Source organism: Arvicola amphibius, chromosome X (genome assembly GCF_903992535.2).
Source record: "Arvicola amphibius chromosome X, mArvAmp1.2, whole genome shotgun sequence".
NCBI classification, from domain to species: Eukaryota; Metazoa; Chordata; class Mammalia; order Rodentia; family Cricetidae; genus Arvicola; species Arvicola amphibius.
The window spans coordinates 53,069,091-53,088,879 of NC_052065.1; the positions used below are offsets into that span (position 1 = coordinate 53,069,091).

At 41.3% G+C, this 19,789-nt stretch overlaps 1 protein-coding gene across 1 annotated transcript; it reads right to left on the reverse strand.

Annotated features, from left to right (window-relative positions):
* Positions 1 to 14,671: 14,671 nt before the first annotated feature.
* LOC119805065 (zinc finger X-linked protein ZXDB-like) lies at positions 14,672 to 18,773 on the reverse strand. Its single transcript, XM_038316870.1, has 2 exons — positions 18,692 to 18,773; positions 14,672 to 18,423 (listed from the first exon to the last, which is right to left on the reverse strand). The coding sequence occupies exons 1-2, from the start codon at positions 18,760 to 18,762 to the stop codon at positions 15,708 to 15,710; spliced, it is 2,787 nt and encodes a 928-aa protein (XP_038172798.1). The 5' UTR covers positions 18,763 to 18,773; the 3' UTR covers positions 14,672 to 15,707.
* Between the last annotated feature and the right edge of the window lie 1,016 nt (positions 18,774 to 19,789).

Consider the following 19,789-nt stretch of genomic DNA (forward strand, 5'->3'; position numbering starts at 1 on the left):
GAAGGAGTCCTTCATTTGATACTACTTTCAAAACAACAAATTTTCAGGCTGAGAGTCTTCAATACTTTCATCTCCCAGGACCTCACTGTTAAGAGTGCTTAAATAAAATGTCCATATATTACAAATATCTCTCATACTCATAAACTACACACACACACACACACACACACACAATCATGCATGTACAAACCTTGTCAGATTTTTAATTTGAGGTTTTTATTAAATGTTGCAGATATATAGAGGACTGAGAGCAAGCACAAGGGACATGTTTGAATATTGAGCACATATGACAAACTGATCTAATTATTTATCCAAAGAAATGTGTGATGCAGTCACCATGGAATTCAGAAGGAATACCTATGAGGAAATAATTGTAGATGTTGTCATCTTACTCTTTTTTAGGGATCCCAACATCTGACTCACAAATAAATACACAGAGACTTATTCTTACTTATGATTTCCCAGCCTTAGCTTGACTTATTTCTAGCCAGCTTTTTTTAACTTAAATTATTCCATCTACCTTTTGCCTCTGGGCTTTTACTTTTCTCTATTTCTGTATATCTTTTCTTTCTTTCTTATTCCATGTCTGGCTGTGTGGCTTTGTGGCTGGACCCTGGCATCCTCCTTTCCTTCTTTCCTTGCACCCCTCCTCTCTTCTCTATTTATTCTCTCTGCTTGCCAGCACCAACTATCCCGCTCCTGCCTAGCTATTGCCCATCCAGCTCTAATTAGACCAATCAAGTGTTTTAGGCAGGTAAAGTAACACAGCTTCACAGAGTTAAACAAGTGTGACATAAGAATACAACATATCATTGCATCATTAAACAAATATTCCACAACATAAACAAATGTAACACATCTTCAACTAATATTCCAAAACAAATAATCTTCCCTAGAGGGATTCTTCCTCCATTTATATTGTAGCTCTGCAGCATAGACATGCTTCAATTCAATCAGGAAACATGCTATGTTCTAAAATACATTCTTGTATCTGAGATGGTAGCAGCTGGACAACATCTAATTATAATATCTACAAAGATTCCAGGGTAAAAGAGAAGTGTTCCTGTGATATATGCAATGGTTTTTCAGAGTTATATTTATGATAGACAGAACAACAAATATATACATTTTGATCATCCATAAATACTTTCAAATTATTTTACTTTATAAAGACGATTAATTTATTGGAGTTTCAGTGAGCTAACTCATGAACATTTTGTAAAAAGACTGAATTCATGTAAGAATTGGTCATTTGGTTGTTCATAACAAACTAGTTCTATGAGAGAAAATTCATTCTCTACTTTTTATTCCCCTCCCCCCCTCCCTTCCCCCCCCCTCTCTCTCTCTCTCTCTCTCTCTCTCTCTCATTTTGCCTTCTTACAATAGTATTTTGGTGCAGTGAGACATGAGACTAGATGAATTTTACTCCTAAAACCTTTCATTGAATTATCTTGCCTTCATAGATTTAATTTAAATCCTTTAATCCCATAACAATTTGATTTCATATGCAATATTTATTTGGGTTTCATAATTTTTGTAAATACTTTTTTTCTGCTGTAGGCTGAGCTAGCTCTTGCCAGAGAAATGCTATCAAGGAATTATGCATCCTGCCAGGTGAGAGCCATGTTCTACTGGAAACCCAAATTATAAGCTAAAGTCACCATCTGGAGAGGAAAATTGGTCCCAGAAAGCTATGGATGAACTACAATAAGGTTCAGGAATCTGAAATAAAAATATTTCCAAAGTGTACAATCCAACTCGCCTATCATTGCCCAGCAAGTGGTGGGACTGTGAGAAGAGTTTAGTAGGAGCTGAATCCAGCTTAGCTTAATCCATCAAGAGGAAGGTGGCTCAGCAACTATGGATAGCTCCAGAGAAGGGTTAGTGGAATCTAAAATTGATATATCTGCAATGCTCATGATTCATCCCTCCACTACCCAATAGAAAAAGGATCAATTGGAACCCCAAGAAGAGTACTGCTGTATAATAAATGTGGTACAAATCCAAATAGGAGCAACAAATCCCAAGACGTAAAAACTGTCATAGCAGCAGAAGTGTGGAAAAGGAGTCTGAAGCTGAGAGATTCCCAACACTTCACACCAAAGCCATTAGCAGGGAGAAAGTGTACAGGTCACAGGAAGTTACAGAATATGGTGCACTATTCTAATGGATGAACCAAGGTGAACTCAGTGGCAGGCTCTCCCACAACCAGGAGGAAGAACTATAAGATTATATTTTTCATTCATGTTTATATTATTCTAATCTTAATTTTCATTTCTGATTTTTGCATGCATATCTTTATATCTTTTTGGTTTTGCATGTGCACTTTTGTGCTTTGAGTGTTCAAATGATATTTATAAGATTACCTCATTGGAGAAAACTCATGTCTGTTTTGTCAAACCTCACAAACAATAGCTTCTCTACTGCATTTTATACTGTTAATCATATACTTTCTTTCTCTACCCTTTCCCTGTTCTAGCTTTGCTTTAATACTTAAATATTGAAACCCTTATTCTACCCCTTGCCTAAAACACCACAGAAGACATGAAAACTGCCATAAATGGCAAGGGAGACAAATGAAGAACACAAGTATCTCCTTCAGCAAACAATGGAATGCTGATCAAACCATCATATTCATACTGCAGTCAACTTTCACCTTAAAAACAAATACAAAGAAAGAAAAACTTCCAGGACTTCAAAACTAGTCATACACAAAAAGTGGGGGAAAGGGGAAAACTGAAGGGGACATGAACTCCAAAGGATGTGCAAAACTCAATTGACACAATAAGACAGAGGGCAGCATTCCACTGCAACACAGAAAACTGACTACTTCTCAATGGAAAAACTCAGAAAGGAAATAAAGTCTTTGGTTATGACTGAGCCTTATTTGAACTGTTTTCTAACTTTTCTCTGAAAATTAGTAGAGTTTGATCTATATAGGATGACATTGCTTCTGCCCGCCTTTTAAAGGTTGCATCTCAGGCGAGAGCATATTTGCTCACTGGTAAATATGTTTTTCCTTTTTTCTTATATTGAAAATAGGTTCTATTTTTATGTAATATATCCTGTTTATAAATTTCTTTTTCCACTACTCCTGCTTCCTTCCCATCCCCTCCCATCTGGATCCACTCCATTCCTGTCTCTCATTAGAAAATAACAGACTTTTAAGAAAAATAACCAAACATGACAAATTATAATAAGATGAAACAAAAACTATCATATGGAAGTTGGACACAGCAACCTCACCATGAGTAAAAGAGTCCCAAGAGCAGGCACAAAAAAAAATCAGAGACTCACCTATTCTCACATTCAGAATTTCCATAAAAATACTAAGCAAGTAACTATAATATGTATACAGAGGACCTGGTTCAGACCTGTGTAGACCTGTGCTTGCTGCCTCAGTCTCTGTGAGCTCATGTGTGCCTTGCTTAGTTGATTCAGAGGGCCTAGTTCTCCTGGTGTCCTCCATCCTCTCTGGCTCTTACAGTCATTCTACCTGCTCTTCAATGGCATTTCCCGAGCTCTGAGGAAAGGAATATGATGGAGACATCCAATTTAGATTCTCTCTCTGCATAATGTCTGGCTGTGGGTCTCTGCATCTGTTCCCATCTGCTACTGGAGAAAAGCCTCTCTGATGATGACTTGATAAAGCACTGATCTATGAATATAGCAAATTATCATTAGGAATTATTTCATTGATTTTTTTAGACCCACAGTATTTGGTTTTACACTAGATAATTGGGCTATCTAGTCCCTGGTAATTGGTTACAAAAGCAATGTCTGGTGTAGGTTTCTTCTTGTGGAGTGGTACTTAGATCAAATCATGTTAGTTGACTATTCCCACAAGTTCTGTGCCACCATTGCCCCAGCATATTTTGCAAGCAGAATAGATTGTAGGTCAAAGGTTTTGTGACTGAATTGGTGTCCACATTTCTCTTTCTATAGCCAGCATGCAGAGTATCTTCCCTCACCAAAGAAACTAGAATATAGGGATGACTAGGAGTACTCATTAGGCCTACCTTTATAGATTCCAGGGAATTTCCACTGTACTAGGTTTCCACATTACCCCCAATGTCCCTCCAATTACATCTGTCCTTCCCTGCACTCTCCCAACCCCACTGATTCTCCTGGCTCCCATCCCTACCAACCCTAAGTTTACTTATAAAATCTATTCTATTTTCCTATCCCAGGGAAAACAATGCCCCCCATAAAGTCCACATAAAGCCTGATTTCTCTTGGTCTGTGGATTGTAGCTTGGTTGTCTAGTTAATGGCTAATATCCCCTTATAGTTGAATATTTATCTTTCTGGACTGGGTAATTTCACTCAGAATGATTTTGTATAGTTCCATCCATTTGCCTGAAAAACAGTATTTTGAAAAATGAGGCCCAAATAAGAAATGTTGGATTATTCTATGACATATGATCTAATTCCTACTATCCGATATTATCAATAGTTAGTCAGAATAATAGTTAGAACCATAAAACATAAAAAGACAGTTTTAAGGGGGAAACTGTTGTATTTTCTTGGAAATACTAAGTGCAAAATTTAAAATTAATTAACTAATGCCCACACTATTCCTCTATTTGATAGTATATATTCTAGAACTGGGCCTAGACTACAAGGAATTACTATTATATTTACTGTTTCACTGCCTGTAGAATTTTCATTTCAGTTCTCTGTTTGGAAGGATTTTCTCCCATACACACCAGTATTCCCAAGAAATGGGGGATGTGGGTGGTCTTTGGTTATTTGGTGGGGTATATATGTTTTTTATCATTTAGGAAAATATAGTATATTGATACAAATTTAAATTTGTTTTTGTTGCACTGTGCATATGTTTCTACTTTTGTTTAAGGTATTGTACCTATGTAGTTCATTTAAAAATGTAAAGCAAAATTCTAGTTTTGGAAGCTATTACTATAAACTATTTAGGATACTCAAGAAACACAGGTTAGTAGTTAGTCATTTATAACAATCAAATTTGTAGATATGTTAGGTAGGTTTTCAAGATCATATAGAGATATAGATACATAAATTGTCTTCAAACACTTCAAAAACCTATAGAATATAGCATTTAAAATGTTTTTTTTTTTAACATAAGGTTTTTCATGACAATAAGAAACATCTGTTCCTGGCAGTACCAATTTTCTTCAGAGGTGATAGACACTGAAGAAATTCCTTATGAAGTTTGCTTTTATTGTGGTAAGGTTAGCCACTGGGCAAAGAAACTGCTCTTGCTTTTGACTGCTGATAATGTGGTGTGCACACTGGACATGCAGGGGACACAGAAAAAAGATTATTGAACAAAACAAGGAAAGACAGTCCTTCAAAATTCCTGCTTCACAGAAGAGTTTACCAGACATTCTTCAGGACACAGAAGAGAGCAGATGAACAACTTTTCCAAGACAAGGTGGGAAAGTACTTTAAATTTCCTGCTTCACTGAAAAGTTTATCAGATATTCTAGGCCTATAGGCTAAAGATGGATGCCCCAGTGTTGCAGAGGAACTTTGGGTGACTGTCCAGGAAGCAAGATGTCTTTGTTGTTAGGTAATATTAATTCCTCCTGGTGTCTTTGATGGAGTTAAAGACTAAGTAATTAGAGTTTCAGTTTTTCTTAGCTGTAATAATAAGTTAGGTATAAAACTTTGGACTCACTAAGATAAGATAGATAATGGAGCATTTTCTCCAAATTTGCTAAATACAAATGGAGTGAATATAATACATGTAATTCTTACTTGATAACTGTTTTTTAGAAAAAAGGGGAAAATATTTTAATATGTGTTACTTTTATGCTATGGAATATTTTTTTTAATTATGGAAAGATGTGTTGCACTCTTTTATGTTGTATTTGTTTAACTCTGTGAAGCTGTATTACTTTGCCTGTCTAAAACACCTGATTGGTCTAATAAAGAGCTGAACAGCCAATATCAAGGCAAGAGAAATAATAGGAAAAGCTGGCAGGAAGAGAGAATAAATTAGAGGAGAAATCTGGGAGGAGGATAGAAGTAGCAAGATAAAACGAGGAAAGGAGAACATCAAAGGGCCAGCCAGCTAGCTACACAGCAAGCCACAGAGTAAGAAGTAATGCAAGTTATACACCCAGAGGCCAAAGATAGACAAGATAATTAGGAAAAGCTGACTAAAAAGAAGCCAAGCTAAGGCTGGGCATTTATAAGAAAAGATTCCATGTGTGATTTATCTGGAAGCCACACAAAGAGTAAAAGAACCAAAGAGTAAAAAACAGCCAACAACAATATAGTTTATTTAGGCTGTAACTCATCATCCCAATGAAGTAAGTGTGTTCTAAACTATCATTTTACACATATTCTGAAGAAGGTTTCATATATAACTTTCTTATTTATATTAATGAGACAGCTTTTATAATTTCCAAGAAAACTTTAGTCATTTTTCACCTTCCCTTTTCCTTCTGAACATATTCTTCAATATATTGAATAAGTCACTAAAACAGGCACTTAGAAGCTAACACTGTTTTAAAAATTATGGAGTAACACTTGGATCCATAGGTAACTATAAGCAAAATTAAAGTTTGACACTCTGCATCCTTTTTCTTGATCCTACACTTTGAAGGCAAATCATTGTCCTGACCCTGTAATCACCTTGGATTCTTAGAAGCATAAAACTCCATAGGACAGAATCCTCTGTCCCCCTTATCAAAGATGAGAGTAATTATCCATAAGGAAAGGCTACACCATGGATAAACAATCAACTTGCAGGGATCATACTGATCCCCTCACATGGTAAAGAGTTCTTGGGGGAACTTTGTAGGACCAGAACTGAGACAATGATCAACTAAACCACAACTTGATCTGGGATGCTATATTTTTAAGGTCTTGCTCCAATACATCTATTTAAACCTAGGAGAGATGGCCCAGAGATGAATAGCACCTACTACTATTGCAGAGGACCCAAATTTAGCCCCAGTCACCTACATTGGACAGCTCAACACAGCCTGTACCTCCAGTTCCAGGGGGGATCTGTTGACTCTGGCATCTGAGGCTACCACATTCACATATACATAGACACACAAAACTAAAAATAATCAAAACAAATCTTTAAACCTAAAGACAATGTTGGTATCTTCATGTTGGACTTGGGGCATCACTGGACCCCTTTATTTGTTCCTGTTCTTTTGTTCCCAATTTGAAGACAGTAAATAAATCCCTTCTCTCTACTACTTTTACTACTACTACTACTACTACTACTACTACTACTACTACTACTACTTGTCTCTAACTGACATATCAGGGATTGGTAGTTAGTGACAAAGCATAGTTTGTTGGAGGTAATGAGAACTCAAGCTTCCACCCTAAACACTCTATTAGCATCACCACGTTATATTTGTTTTTTCATTTTGGAAATAACTGTCTCTTCTTTATCTTTCTTTTCTTACCACCATTATATTTAAATCTTTTCCCATAGAATTCATAGATTCCCAAATAATTTTCATATCATTCCCCCTTCAAATATCCATTATTTATATTTGCCATATTGATCTTATGATATATTCATATTTGATTTCTCTTTTCAGATTATCTTCACTGGCTTTAAAGCACCTCCAAAATAAAGTCCTCTTTAATCTCATTTGTCTTCATACTCCTGCAGAATTTGGGTTCATAGAGTCAGTCTAGCCCTAAAATCCAGCATTCACCAACTATAAGTTTTGCATTTTGTTGTAAAATATTAGTTTAAGATGTGTTACATTCATTTAGCTGTGGAATATTTCTTTCATGATGCAAGCATGTGTTGCATTCTTTTATGTTGCATTTGTTTCACTCTGTAAAGCTGTGTTACTTTGCCTGTCTGAAACACCCAATTGGTTTAATAAAAAGCTGAGTGGCCAATAGCAGGGCAAGAACAAGAAATAGGTGGGGCTGGCTGGCAGAGAGAATAAATAGAAGGAAAAAAAGAAGAGGGAGGAGTGAGAAAAGGAGGAGAGGAGGAATCAGGCATCAGTCATTCAGCCTCAGAGGCAATCACAGAGTAAGAAGGAAAGAAAGAAAGCAGTGCTAAGAGGAAAGTTCATAGCACTAAGTGCCCACATAAAGAAAAAGGAGAAAGCACACATTAGAGACTTAACAGCACACCTGAAAGCTCTATATAAGAAAGAAGCAGATTCACCCAGGAGGAGTAGAAGACTGGAAATAATCAAACTGAGGGCAGAAATCAACAAAATAGAAACACAGAAAACAATCCAAAGAATCAATGAAACAAAAAGCTAGTTCTTGGAGAAAATCAACAAGATTGACAAACCCCTAGCCAAACTAATCAAACGGCAGAGAGATAACATGTAAATTAACAAGATCAGAAATGAAAAGGGGGACATAACCACAGACACAGAGGAAATTCAGAGAATCATTAGATCTTACTACAAAAGCCTGTATGCCACAAAATTGGATAATGTTAAAGAAATGGAAACTTTTTTATATAAGTACAATATACCAATATTAAATCAAGACCAGGTGAACAGTTTAAATAGACCTGTAACTCGTGAGGAATTAGAAGCTGTCATCACAAACCTCCCTACCAAAAACAGCCCTGGACCAGATGGTTTCAATGCAGAATTCTATCAGAACTTCCAGGAAGAGCTAATACCTATACTCCTTAATGTGTTTCACAAAATAGAAACAGAAGAGTCATTGCCAAATTCCTTTTATGAAGCTACAGTCACCCTGATACCAAAACCGCACAAAGACTTAACAAAGAAATAGAATTACAGACCAATCTCACTCATGAACATCGATGCAAAAATTCTCAGTAAAATACTGGCAAACCGAATCCAAGAACACATCCAAAACCTTATACATTATGATCAAGTAGGCTTCATCCCAGAGAGGCAGGGCTGGTTCAACATATGAAAATCTAACAATGTAATCCATCATATACATAAACTGAAGGGAAAAAACATGATTATTTCATTAGATGCTGAAAAAGCATTTGACAAAATTCAAAAACCCTTTATGATAAAGAAAAATATATTGAAGAAAGTTAAAAAGCTCAAAGGTAAAAATATAAAGAAAAATGGGATAATTTAAGTTAGAAAACCTGGCTAAAAACAAGCCAAGCTAAGGCCTGGCTGTTATAAGGAAGAATAAGTGTCTGTGTATTTATTTGAGAGTTTGGTGTTGGGCCCCTAAAGAATAAAAAGCAAACTAATAAAAAAACCACAAACAACACAACAACAAGAAACCAACTGCAGCATTTGTGTTGCTTTATCAAAGGTTGTGCAGTGAATTCCATTTTGTGATCTTTCCTTGTGTTTCCTTGTGGGCAGAACACACCAACTTTTTTCTATTTATAAATAAATTTTCTACCCCTATTCTTCCTCTAAACATTAATTTAATATCTGAAAATACTTACTCTGAAATGTTCAGCATATGAATGTCTAATCTTTCCCCCAAATTCACATATGACTTAAATTTCACTGGTTTCCTATATTAGTACTTTACTTCTCACTCCACATAAGCTCCATAACTTGAAACACGGGAACTTTTTTTCTGAGAAATGCTGTTTGAAGCTTGCCTTTACAAGTCAAACTTTCACCTAGCCTGTAATCAAGTTAATAATGTGATGTGAGATCATTTACAACTATGTGCTCATTCTGCTTACATACCATGTATTCAACCTGATCAAAATTAACAGCCCTTGACCAAAACCATTGTAACCAGTTTTATATACTTTGGACTTTATATTACTATATGCCCTTACAATCTCAGCTGAATGTACAGCTTTAGCATATGGGAATATTCCTATTTTTCTTTTGTGACCCATTCATACCCTTGTCTCAGGCTAAGATACATGTTCATAAGATGTGGTGGCTAGATTTAAAAACATTTCTAAAAACAGCAATGCATTTAAAACAATGTACCCCCCCCCAAAATATTGAAGCAACATGTAGGTATAGACTGATAATATTTTCTTATTGCTTTGTTTATTATATGGAGTAAATAGGGTTTCAAACTAACTTTCTCCTGGTGAGATCCTTGTAAAAGACTGATTTGGACAAAATCTCACCATTCCTTTTCAATATCACATTCACTGTGCTGTTTAACAGAAAAAATGACCTTTATTTGAGAGATCACATCAGAGGAGAGATTAGAATTCTTCTGAACAAAGCAGGCCAACTCTTAAGTAAATTACACCAGGGGTTAGTGCTTTTGCCTTTTCATTATGCTGCTGAAATATACAATAAGATTCCAAGTTTAAAATTGTTATTGCAGTTGACATAAGGTGAAAAATGAAAAAAATAGGAAGAGGGTTCCAGATGAGGGGTCTGTACAGAAGAAGTTAAGGGGCAAATAATACCAAGGTTGTTTGATGAGGTCTCTAGGAATCATTTTATCTTTACTTAAAACTATAGAGTCAAAAACAAAAACAAAAGAATAAACAAAACCCAAATGACCCATTCAAAAATGCGGCTGTAACCCGAAAAGAGGGTTTTCATGTTTTATTTTTATTGACTCTACATTTTTCTCTGCTCCTCTCTCTACCTCGCCCCTCCCCTTCAACCCTCTCCCAAGGTCCCCATGCTCACAATTTACTCAGGAGATTTTGTCTTTTTCTCCTTCCCATGTAGATTAGATCTATGCATGTCTCTCTTAGGGTCCTTATTGTTGTCTAGGTTCTCTGAGATTGTGATTTGTGGGCTGGTTTTCTTTGCTTTATGTTTAAAAACCACACAAGAGTGAGTACATGTGAGAATTGTCTTTCTGGATCTGGGTTACTGCACTCAAAATGATGTTTTCTAGCTCCATCCATTTGCCTGCAAAATTGAGGATGTCGTTATTTTTTTTCTGCTGTGTAGTGCTCCATGTGTAAGGACCTGGATATTAATCCACACACCTTCAAACACCTGATTTTGACAAAGAAGCAAAAAACATCAAATGGAAAAGAGAAAGCATTTAACAAATGGTGCTGGCATAACTGGATATCAACATGTAGAAGAATGAAAATAGACCCATATCTATCACCATGCACAAAACTCAGGTCCGAATGAATCAAAGACCTCAACGTAAAGCCAGCCACACTGAACCGCACAGAAGAGAAGGTGGGAAGTATACTTGAAACATTGGCACAGGAGACCACTTCCTAAATATAACCCCAGCAGCACAGACACTGAGAGAAACAATTAATAAATGGGATTTCCTAAAACTGAAAAGCTTCTGTAAAGCAAAGGACATGGTCAACAAGACAAAACAACAGCCTACAGAATGGGAAAAGAACTTCACTAACTCCACATCAGACAGAGGTCTGATTTCCAAAATATATGAAGAACTCAAGAAATTGGTCACCAAAAGAATAATCCAATAAAAAATGGAGAACAAGGAGTTTTATTGATTGTTTTTAACTCTTAAGCTGTCTTTACTCTTTTGCGTTTTTTGGGAGGCCCACCACCCAGCTCCCAAATAAATCACCACGGAGTCTTGTTCTTTTTTTAATAAATGCCCAGTCTTAGCATGGCTTGTTTCTAATCAGCTTTTCTTAACTTAAATTATCCCTCTGGGTTTTTTCCTTTTCTTACTTCTGTGTATCTTACTTTTACTCTTACTCTGTGGCTAGCGGTGTGACTGACCCCTGATGTCCTCTTCTCCTTGTTTTCTTGCTTCTCATCCCAGATTTCTCCTGTTTATACTCTGTGCCTGCCAGCACTGCCTATCCTTTCTCCTGCCTCACTATTGGCCATTCAGCTCATTATTAGACCATCATGTGTTTTAGCCAGGCAAAGAATCACAGTTTCACAGAGTTAAACAAATTCATCATAAAGAAAAAAATATATAATTATAATCTCAAAAACAAAATTAATAATTTGAAAATTGAATTATATATAATGTATTATATGTAATACATTAATGTAATGAATTATATATAATGTATCATTATCAGCCTTAGTCTTAGTTTTCCATGCAAATAAGAATATTTTATGCTTTTAAGGGCTAGGATGTGTATTCTTAAAATATCTTTATGGATCATTGAACAGATCTGGAAAGTTTTGAAATATTGTTATAGACCATCTATATCCATGATTGCAAATATTTTTAGAACAATTTCAGGGGTAATTTACAATCAAATAAACACTCTATTCCTGTACATAAAATCAGATTTGGAGAAACTAACATTTCTAGGTCTCTACCAACCATAACACCACAATAGTGTATTGTGTTTAGAACCATCATCAGATTGGATTCTGGAAGCATTTTGCAAATACAACGAACCTAACCACTTGTAACAATTATGTTATGAAAATCCCATAAACTTCTTAGCATTTCATATTTTTCAGTTGTAAAATGAGGATAATAACAACAACTATGAGCTATCCATGAGAACTCTGTACATCATAAAGCAGCATGGGTATAACATCTCTTATCCCCAACCTTTGTGGAATGCCATTCTATAATGGTAAGTACTGGCACTCAACTTGACAGAATCTAGGATCACCAGGAGGATGGTCTCTAGGATCCTTTGGGGGATTGTGTTGATTAGGTTAACTGATGTAGAAGTTCCATCTTAATATTGGGTGGGGATATCAATCCCTGAGAAGAGGATCTTGAACTCTGGAAGTGGAGAAATCATGAGTAAGCCCTCACTCATTCCTTGTTCTCTGTTCCTGATTACATATGCGCTGTGATCAGACCCCTCAAGTTCCTACTGCTTAACTTCTCCAGTATGGTGGATAATACTATAAACTGTGAGCAAAAACGAATCCTTTCTCCCTTTAAAAAAATAAGTGACAGGAGCCAGGCAGTGGTGGCGCACACTTTTAAACCCAGCATTTGGGAGTCAGAGGCAGGTGGACTTCTGTGAGTTGAGCCCAGCCTGGTCTACAAGAGCTAGTTCCAGAACAGGCTCCAAAGCTACAGAGAAACCCTGTCTCGAAAAACAAAAACAAAAAGTGGAAGGAAAAAAACCTGTACTTTTCAAAAGCAATATACATATACAACTTAACCCAGTTTTACATTTCAATTATGGCATATTTTGAGTGAGGTACATATGTTTTTGCATTATTAAATACCCATGTGTATATGTTTAATACTAAAGGATTATGAATTGCTCCAGCTAATATTCTAAATATACTGTTATACTAAGTCCTTTTCTAGATGAAAATATGAAGCATTTTCTGAAGGATGACCTGACAATCTATCAAATTTTATTTCTACTACTCAAGACTTTCAATTATTTAATATTATAATGAAATACGTGGCAACATGTCAAGATTAACATATTTTATATGATCAAATAAGTTCAACAAGACCCTTTGAAAACAACCTTCCTATAAGACATTGTTATTAACACAAATTGCCAAGTTTTAATTAATCAGGAAAGGATGAAAAACACAAAAGGCGAAGGAGATTAACTCATGACTCGTCATTTTTAAAATGTCAAATTTATATTAAGAACAGAAGTACAGCCATTATGTTAGCAGTCACGTTTCTGACTGCAATTGCAGTCATTCCACCATCATGCTAGGACAATGCTTCAGAGAAAGCATAATAATAACATGATTCTTATCACTGAGAAATTAAAATTTATCCTTTGGAAATTCTACAGACTATAGGTAAGAATATTATACTCTTTAATTGGAAGAAATGTAAAAAAATTAAATGACACTTTAAAATATCGTTATGATTATATATCTTAATAAATGCTTATGAAGTGTGTGTTTACCTCAGGTCTTTGCGATCCTTCCAAATAAAATGAGAAATGTTTGTTTTAAGTCATGAAAATGCATTTCTAAAATATTGTCTTTACAGTCTTTTCAAAGTGCTAAGGGAATAATATTCTTGATGCTTGGGCACACTAAAATTCTGAATATTTCTTTAAATTACAAATTAATGTATACTTTTTACCTTTTCACTCAGTAGGTTCAACCAATTTAAAAATTATAAAGAAAGTACATAATGCATTTCAAAGTGGCAAATTATACATTGCCAAGGTACTGTAAAACCGTTTTCCTCAAGTAGTCTCATGAAAACAGTATTGAATTGGAGGATTTCACAATGACTATTTGCTAGTAGAAAACATGGTGAACAAATTTAGAGAGGTCCTTGTCGTTAGACTTTCCAGAAAGAAAGAACCCCATTATCATCTGACTCCTGTAGACATGCTTGCAATCTGGATTCAGAAATACCTTCTCAGTGCACACACTGGCTGCAGAAATTTATACTGACAAAAATTAGATCATGTAAGAAAAAGGTGACCAAAAAGAAGTGTCGAATTAGAAAAAAAGGTGGAAGCATGGCACACACTCGTGCATATTGCAAGGATGACAGTAAGGAGCAAAGCAGAACAGCATAAGGGTAGAAGTATTTACTTAGGAGGAACAAAAGAATTACTCCTAAACAAAATAGCGATGGCATTCAAAAGGGAAGAATGTGAGAGGTAGAAATATGTCCTCTTATTTCAAACACAAATAATAGTTACTAAGGGAACTCCATCTGTCATAGGCCAGGAAAGTTTTACTATCAGTTGAAGGTCATGCTTTCTCATTAAGATTATAACAATCAAATATATTAGATATTAAATTTCTATATAAATCATAGAATGCTACAGTCGTGTTAAAATTGACAGTATTTCAGAATGCACAGCAAGCCTGCTATTCCAGAGAGGGCTAGGAATGAGGGCCCCGGATAGAGAAATGAACATCTCCTTCTGGTCCGTTCTCCAATTTTATTAGACAAGTTGAACCAGGCCGAGAGCTGGCATTAATTCAGAGCAGACACTAGTACTGGACAAATGGAACTGTGACCAATGTTAACTAAGAACACTGTAGAGAAAGTCCTCCACCATCTGTGGAAGGAACAAATTCCCATGTTTGCTTAATGCTTATAAACTTTTACTGGTTGCAAAACTATGACATAAACATTTGTTAACTTTTGTTGTCTGAGACTTTAAGAGGTGAAATAGGGAGACAAGAAAACTGAAGACTGACAAAAGTGAAAACATGATATTTTCCCTCCAGTAACAATCCCAAGCATAAAACTGATCCAAATCCATAAGAACAATGTGCATTTCAACGACGACTGTAAAGCTTGGAAAGTAAGGCTCAGCAAGACAAAATGACTACTATAAGGCCACTTTCTCAATGGTAATGAGGCGATGTTTTAAACTATGCTTGTAATATTGCAAAACCCTGACAATTTTCAAAAAAGAAAACAAAACCTCCAATAGAAAGGCAACATAAGAAAACTGACAAGCAAACAAACAGAACCAAATAATACTCCATATTTTTACATTCTACTGCTATTATGGATGTTGTGAAAATGAGGTATTATTCATATTAAAACTTAAAAACACCAGTTCACCTAGCATTGACCATTTAATGTTCAAAGGGATCATAGCCCTTTTCATTACATTAGAAGCATTTGTAACCACTAAAAAATACCCTAAAAATTACATCAAAGGAATACAAAGAAAGGAAAGAGAAACAATATACACAAAATGATACTTTTATAAATAATGAATTAAGGCTCAGCTAGGTTGGGAAACTTGCTGAGGGTCACAGAACTCATGAGTTCCAGGCCCAGGATGAGAATGTAAATCTCTAAATTTGTAGTCCACAGACACGTTCCTCTGCAAAGCAGCAAGAAAGGACTGCAGGGAAGCACTCCTTCCAGAACGTCCTCAGACCAAGTGTAATGAAAGTGAGCCGCACGGCAGGGCACGGCAGGGCACGGCAGGGCAGAGTAGGTTCATATTAAAAACGGGGAGCCAGTCACCGTGGCCATGAGATCTGTTTCTTTCTGAGAACCATGGCTTCCCGTTGGGTTGGAGAATCCAAACTGGGTCTCTTCCTCGTGCCCAAAGAAGTCAGAGTCGGGATGCATGTTCCAATCGGCTTTGGCAGGGGTCAGTAGTTCCGAGACACTGTTTTCACAGAGGGTGCTGGAGGGAGTCAGAGCTTCCGTGTCCACGGTTAACTTATTGCTGGGTGTCAAAGCTTGGGGCTCCAGGCTTGAGTTTTTCAGGGCCAAGGAGCCAAAGAGCCCCCCGACGCTTCCCCCGGGGACATCGTCCATGTCTAAGGGGCTCTGCTGATAAGCGGGCACCGAGGTTCCGAAGAAGAGAGAGGTATCCAGACCCTGGGGGAGGTCATTGGGGGCCCTAAGGGCCCGGGGGTCCACCGCTGGCCCTAAGGAATGGTTACTGTTATCGGCGGCAGGGAGACCTCCTGCGAGAGTCGAGTTGACAGAGGCCACGTCAATAGTCAAGATCCCGGAGTTGACCAGGGCCGTGTCCAGCACGGCGGCAGAACTGTGGCCGGGCACATCCGAGAAGAGAGACACCAGCTCCGCGCCGCCGCTGAGATCGTTCTGCCCCTGGCTGGCCAGTTCACTGCTGGGCGTGAGAGAGTTGGCGGCTTCGAGCTGGGCCAAGAGGTCCTGGCCGAGGTTGTGCCTCTTGGCCATGTGGGTCTTCATGCTGTGCTTGGACGTGAAGAGTTTGTTGCAGGTGGAGACCGGGCATCGGTTCTTCCAAGTGCCCACGTCCTGCAAGTGCTTCTTGGAGTGGATGTAGAGACTGCTGCGGGCAGAGAACCTGGCACAGCAGCCTTCGACAGGGCACACGAAGGGCTTCGTGCCCAGGTGGGTGATGCTGTGTCCCTTGAGGTGTTCGGCCCTGGTGAAGGACTTGCCGCAGCCCTCCACGGGACAGGTGAACCTGCGGTCGTCGTCGTGCTTCCTCTTGTGTCGCAGGAGTTTGGACATGCTGGTGAAGTTCCAGCCACAGCCGTCAAAGTCGCAAAGGAAAGGCCGCTCTCCCGTGTGGCTCCGCAGGTGAATCTTGAGGCGGCAAGCCTTGTCGTACTGCTTGCTGCAGCCGGGGAAGGAGCAGGCGAAGAGTTCCTGCTCCCTGAAATGGGCGCGGTTGTGAGAGAACAGGGCACTCACGGTAATGAAGGTCTTCTTGCAGCCGGAGAAGGCGCACTGGTAAGGCCGCTCGGGCTCGAAGTGGCTGCGCTGGTGGCTGCTGAGCTTGGCCTGCGTGGGGAAGCTCTCCTCGCACACCTCGCATTTGAAGGAGTTCTCCTGCTCGTGCCCCTTCATGTGCGCCTTGAGGTTGTACACGGTGGTGAAGCTCTTGCCGCAGCCCTCCACCGGGCAGCCGAATGGCCGCAGCTTGTCGTGCGACTGCAGGTGCCTCTTGAGCTTGTAGGAGGTGGTGAAGGTCCAGCCGCAGCCGCCCAGGGGGCACTTGAAGGGCCGCTGGCCCTGGCTGCTGCTGTGCGTCAGCAGGTGCACCTTCAGCTGGTGCTTCTTGGCGAAGGTCTGGCCGCACTGCGCCTCCGGGCACAGGTAGAGCAGCACGCCCGGGCCCGGGCTCGGGCCCGGGCCCTGGCCTAGAGGACCGCTGGGGCTCTGCGCGGCGGCCTGGGCCTCGGCCTCCTCCTCCGGAGGCGCCGGCGCGGGCGCGGGTTCTGCAGGCTCGGCCAGCAGGAGGTCGGGTGGCAGCTCGGGGCAGTCGCCCAGCTGCGAGGAGGCGGCGGCCGAGGCGGCGGCGGCCGCGGCGGCGGGCGGGCAGCCGGCCTGCGGACCGCCCGGGCCGCCCGGGCCGCCGGGGCCGCCCGGGCCGCCGGGGCCGCCGGGGCCGCCGGGGCCGCCGAGGCCGCCGGGGCCGCCGGGGCCCCCGGGGGCCCCGGGCTGCGGCTGCGGGACTGGCGCGACCCCCGGCTCCCAGGCGGGCAGCGGGGGCGTGGTCAGGGTGAGGACGCCGTTCTCGAAGCGCAGCAGCAAGTCCTGGTTGTGGATGGTGATGGTGCCCGCGAAGGCCGCTGCGGGGCCGGGGCCCGGGCCCGCCGCGGGGAGCTGCGACGGAGCCGGCGCGGCCAACGGGCGCCGGGGCCCCGGCTCGAGCCGGCCCGCGGGATTCGCCGTGCTGCTTGCGCGCCGCTTGGGCCCCGGGCCTGCCCCGGCCTCCTCCCTCCGCACCGGCCCTCCGGCCTGCTCCGCGCCCGCCGTTTCTACGTCGCCACCCACCGGGTCTAGCAGCAACAGGAAGAAGTCGTCGCCTCCGCCGCCGCTTCTGCCTCCTTCGCCGCCGCCGCCGCCGCCGCCGCCGCCGCGGCTCCGGTGATCCGGCCTGGGCGCCAAGCGGTTCGCGCTAGGGCTCGGGCCCAGGCCCCGTGAGGCCCTCTGGGCCTCTGCGCTCCGCGGCCCCGGCCCGCCATCTTGGGCCCCCCGGAGCAGGAGGAGGCGGCGTGTGGGGGCCTGACAAGCCAGAGAGTCCGGGGCTCGGGGCACCCCGCCGCCACCCGCGGGGCAGCAGCCGCCGCCGCCGCCGCCCTGTGGTGTCCCGCGAGCCGGGAGCAGCCTCGGGATTTCCATCTCGGCGTCAGTGAGGCTCGGCTGGAACCAGAGCCGAGGCGGAGGCGCGACCCCGCCCCCTGCCGCGGGCCCGAACACGTTCCTGAAAGGAAAAAAAAGTGCAATGCGCAGAAACTGGCCCTATCAGATATTAAAACGTATTTAACGCCACAGTGATTTAAATATTCTGGTACCGTGTCTCTGGAGCACGAGAGACGGCCCAGAGGCAGAGTCTGGCGCGGGGAAATAACTTCCACACTTGGGTTACAAAGTAATCGAGGTCTTCCCAAGTGCAGGGAGAATGACAGTTCCTCCAGGAGGCTGCTGAGGCTCCCAGACACCCAGCCAGGGAGGGCAACCTGAACCCCTACCTCCCTGTGGGCAGCAGATCAGCGTCCTGTGGCCCCTTCCGGAGCTCAGCCTGTTCCCTGGCACTTCTCATGGCATGGAAGTCATGTGCTGCTGAGCCAAGGAGAAAACTTCAGACAGGATAAACTGTATTACCCGCAGGAAATGGACTTGCTACCGTTTCTGGTGGAGATGCCTGCTCCAAGCACACAGACACACTCACACACGCTCTCACTCACATCATTTGAGGAGATGTCCGCTCCAAGCACACACACACACACACACACACACACACACACACACGCAGACACACACACACACAGAGACACACACACACGCAGACACACACACACACACGCAGACACACACACAAACACACGCAGATGCCTGCTACAAGCGCACACATACACTTCTCGAAACTGGTTACTGTGAGCCATGTCCTGGGTCAAAGTTTTTCACATAGTTGGGCTTTCGTCCTCCTGGGGCAGGAGTCAGAAGAAGAAATCGGGCCAAAACTGACTGGCACCCTTCCACCTACAGGTGTGAAACCTGGCGGTTGAAGCAAATGATAATGAAATCTGCAAAGTCCAGCCAGCTCCTCGGATCTCCCTGCTTGGAATGCTTTAAGGTGCAATTCCATAAACAATGTAGTTTATATGGAGCTATATAGTAGAAATCATACTATGTGTTTCATTTATGTGGATCGCTTCACTTCTGCATTTTATTTTATGTGCCAGGCCCATCCATGTAGCCTCTCAGGACCTTATGCCATATCTTCGTCATCACTGACGAGCATTCAGCCATGGACTTGGGGCGCGGTGACCGTGTTCCCCCATTCTACAGTAAACGGGCAGAGAGGGTCTTTCCAGTGGTTTTGCTATTATCATGAGCATTTTTGCATCTTCATCATGGAGAAGCCTGTCTGCTCTGTAACTACACAGCGCCAGCTTTACAAACAGTGACAAACTGGGCTGTTGTCACTGGGAGGGAGTGTTGTTATCAGAGACAGGATCTCAGATTGTCCCAGCTTGTTTTCTGTCGCAAGTGTCCTTTCCACTAGCATCAGGACACCAAACACCCAAAGAATTTTCCCATCTGAAGGTGATCGGCACTCCAGTTAC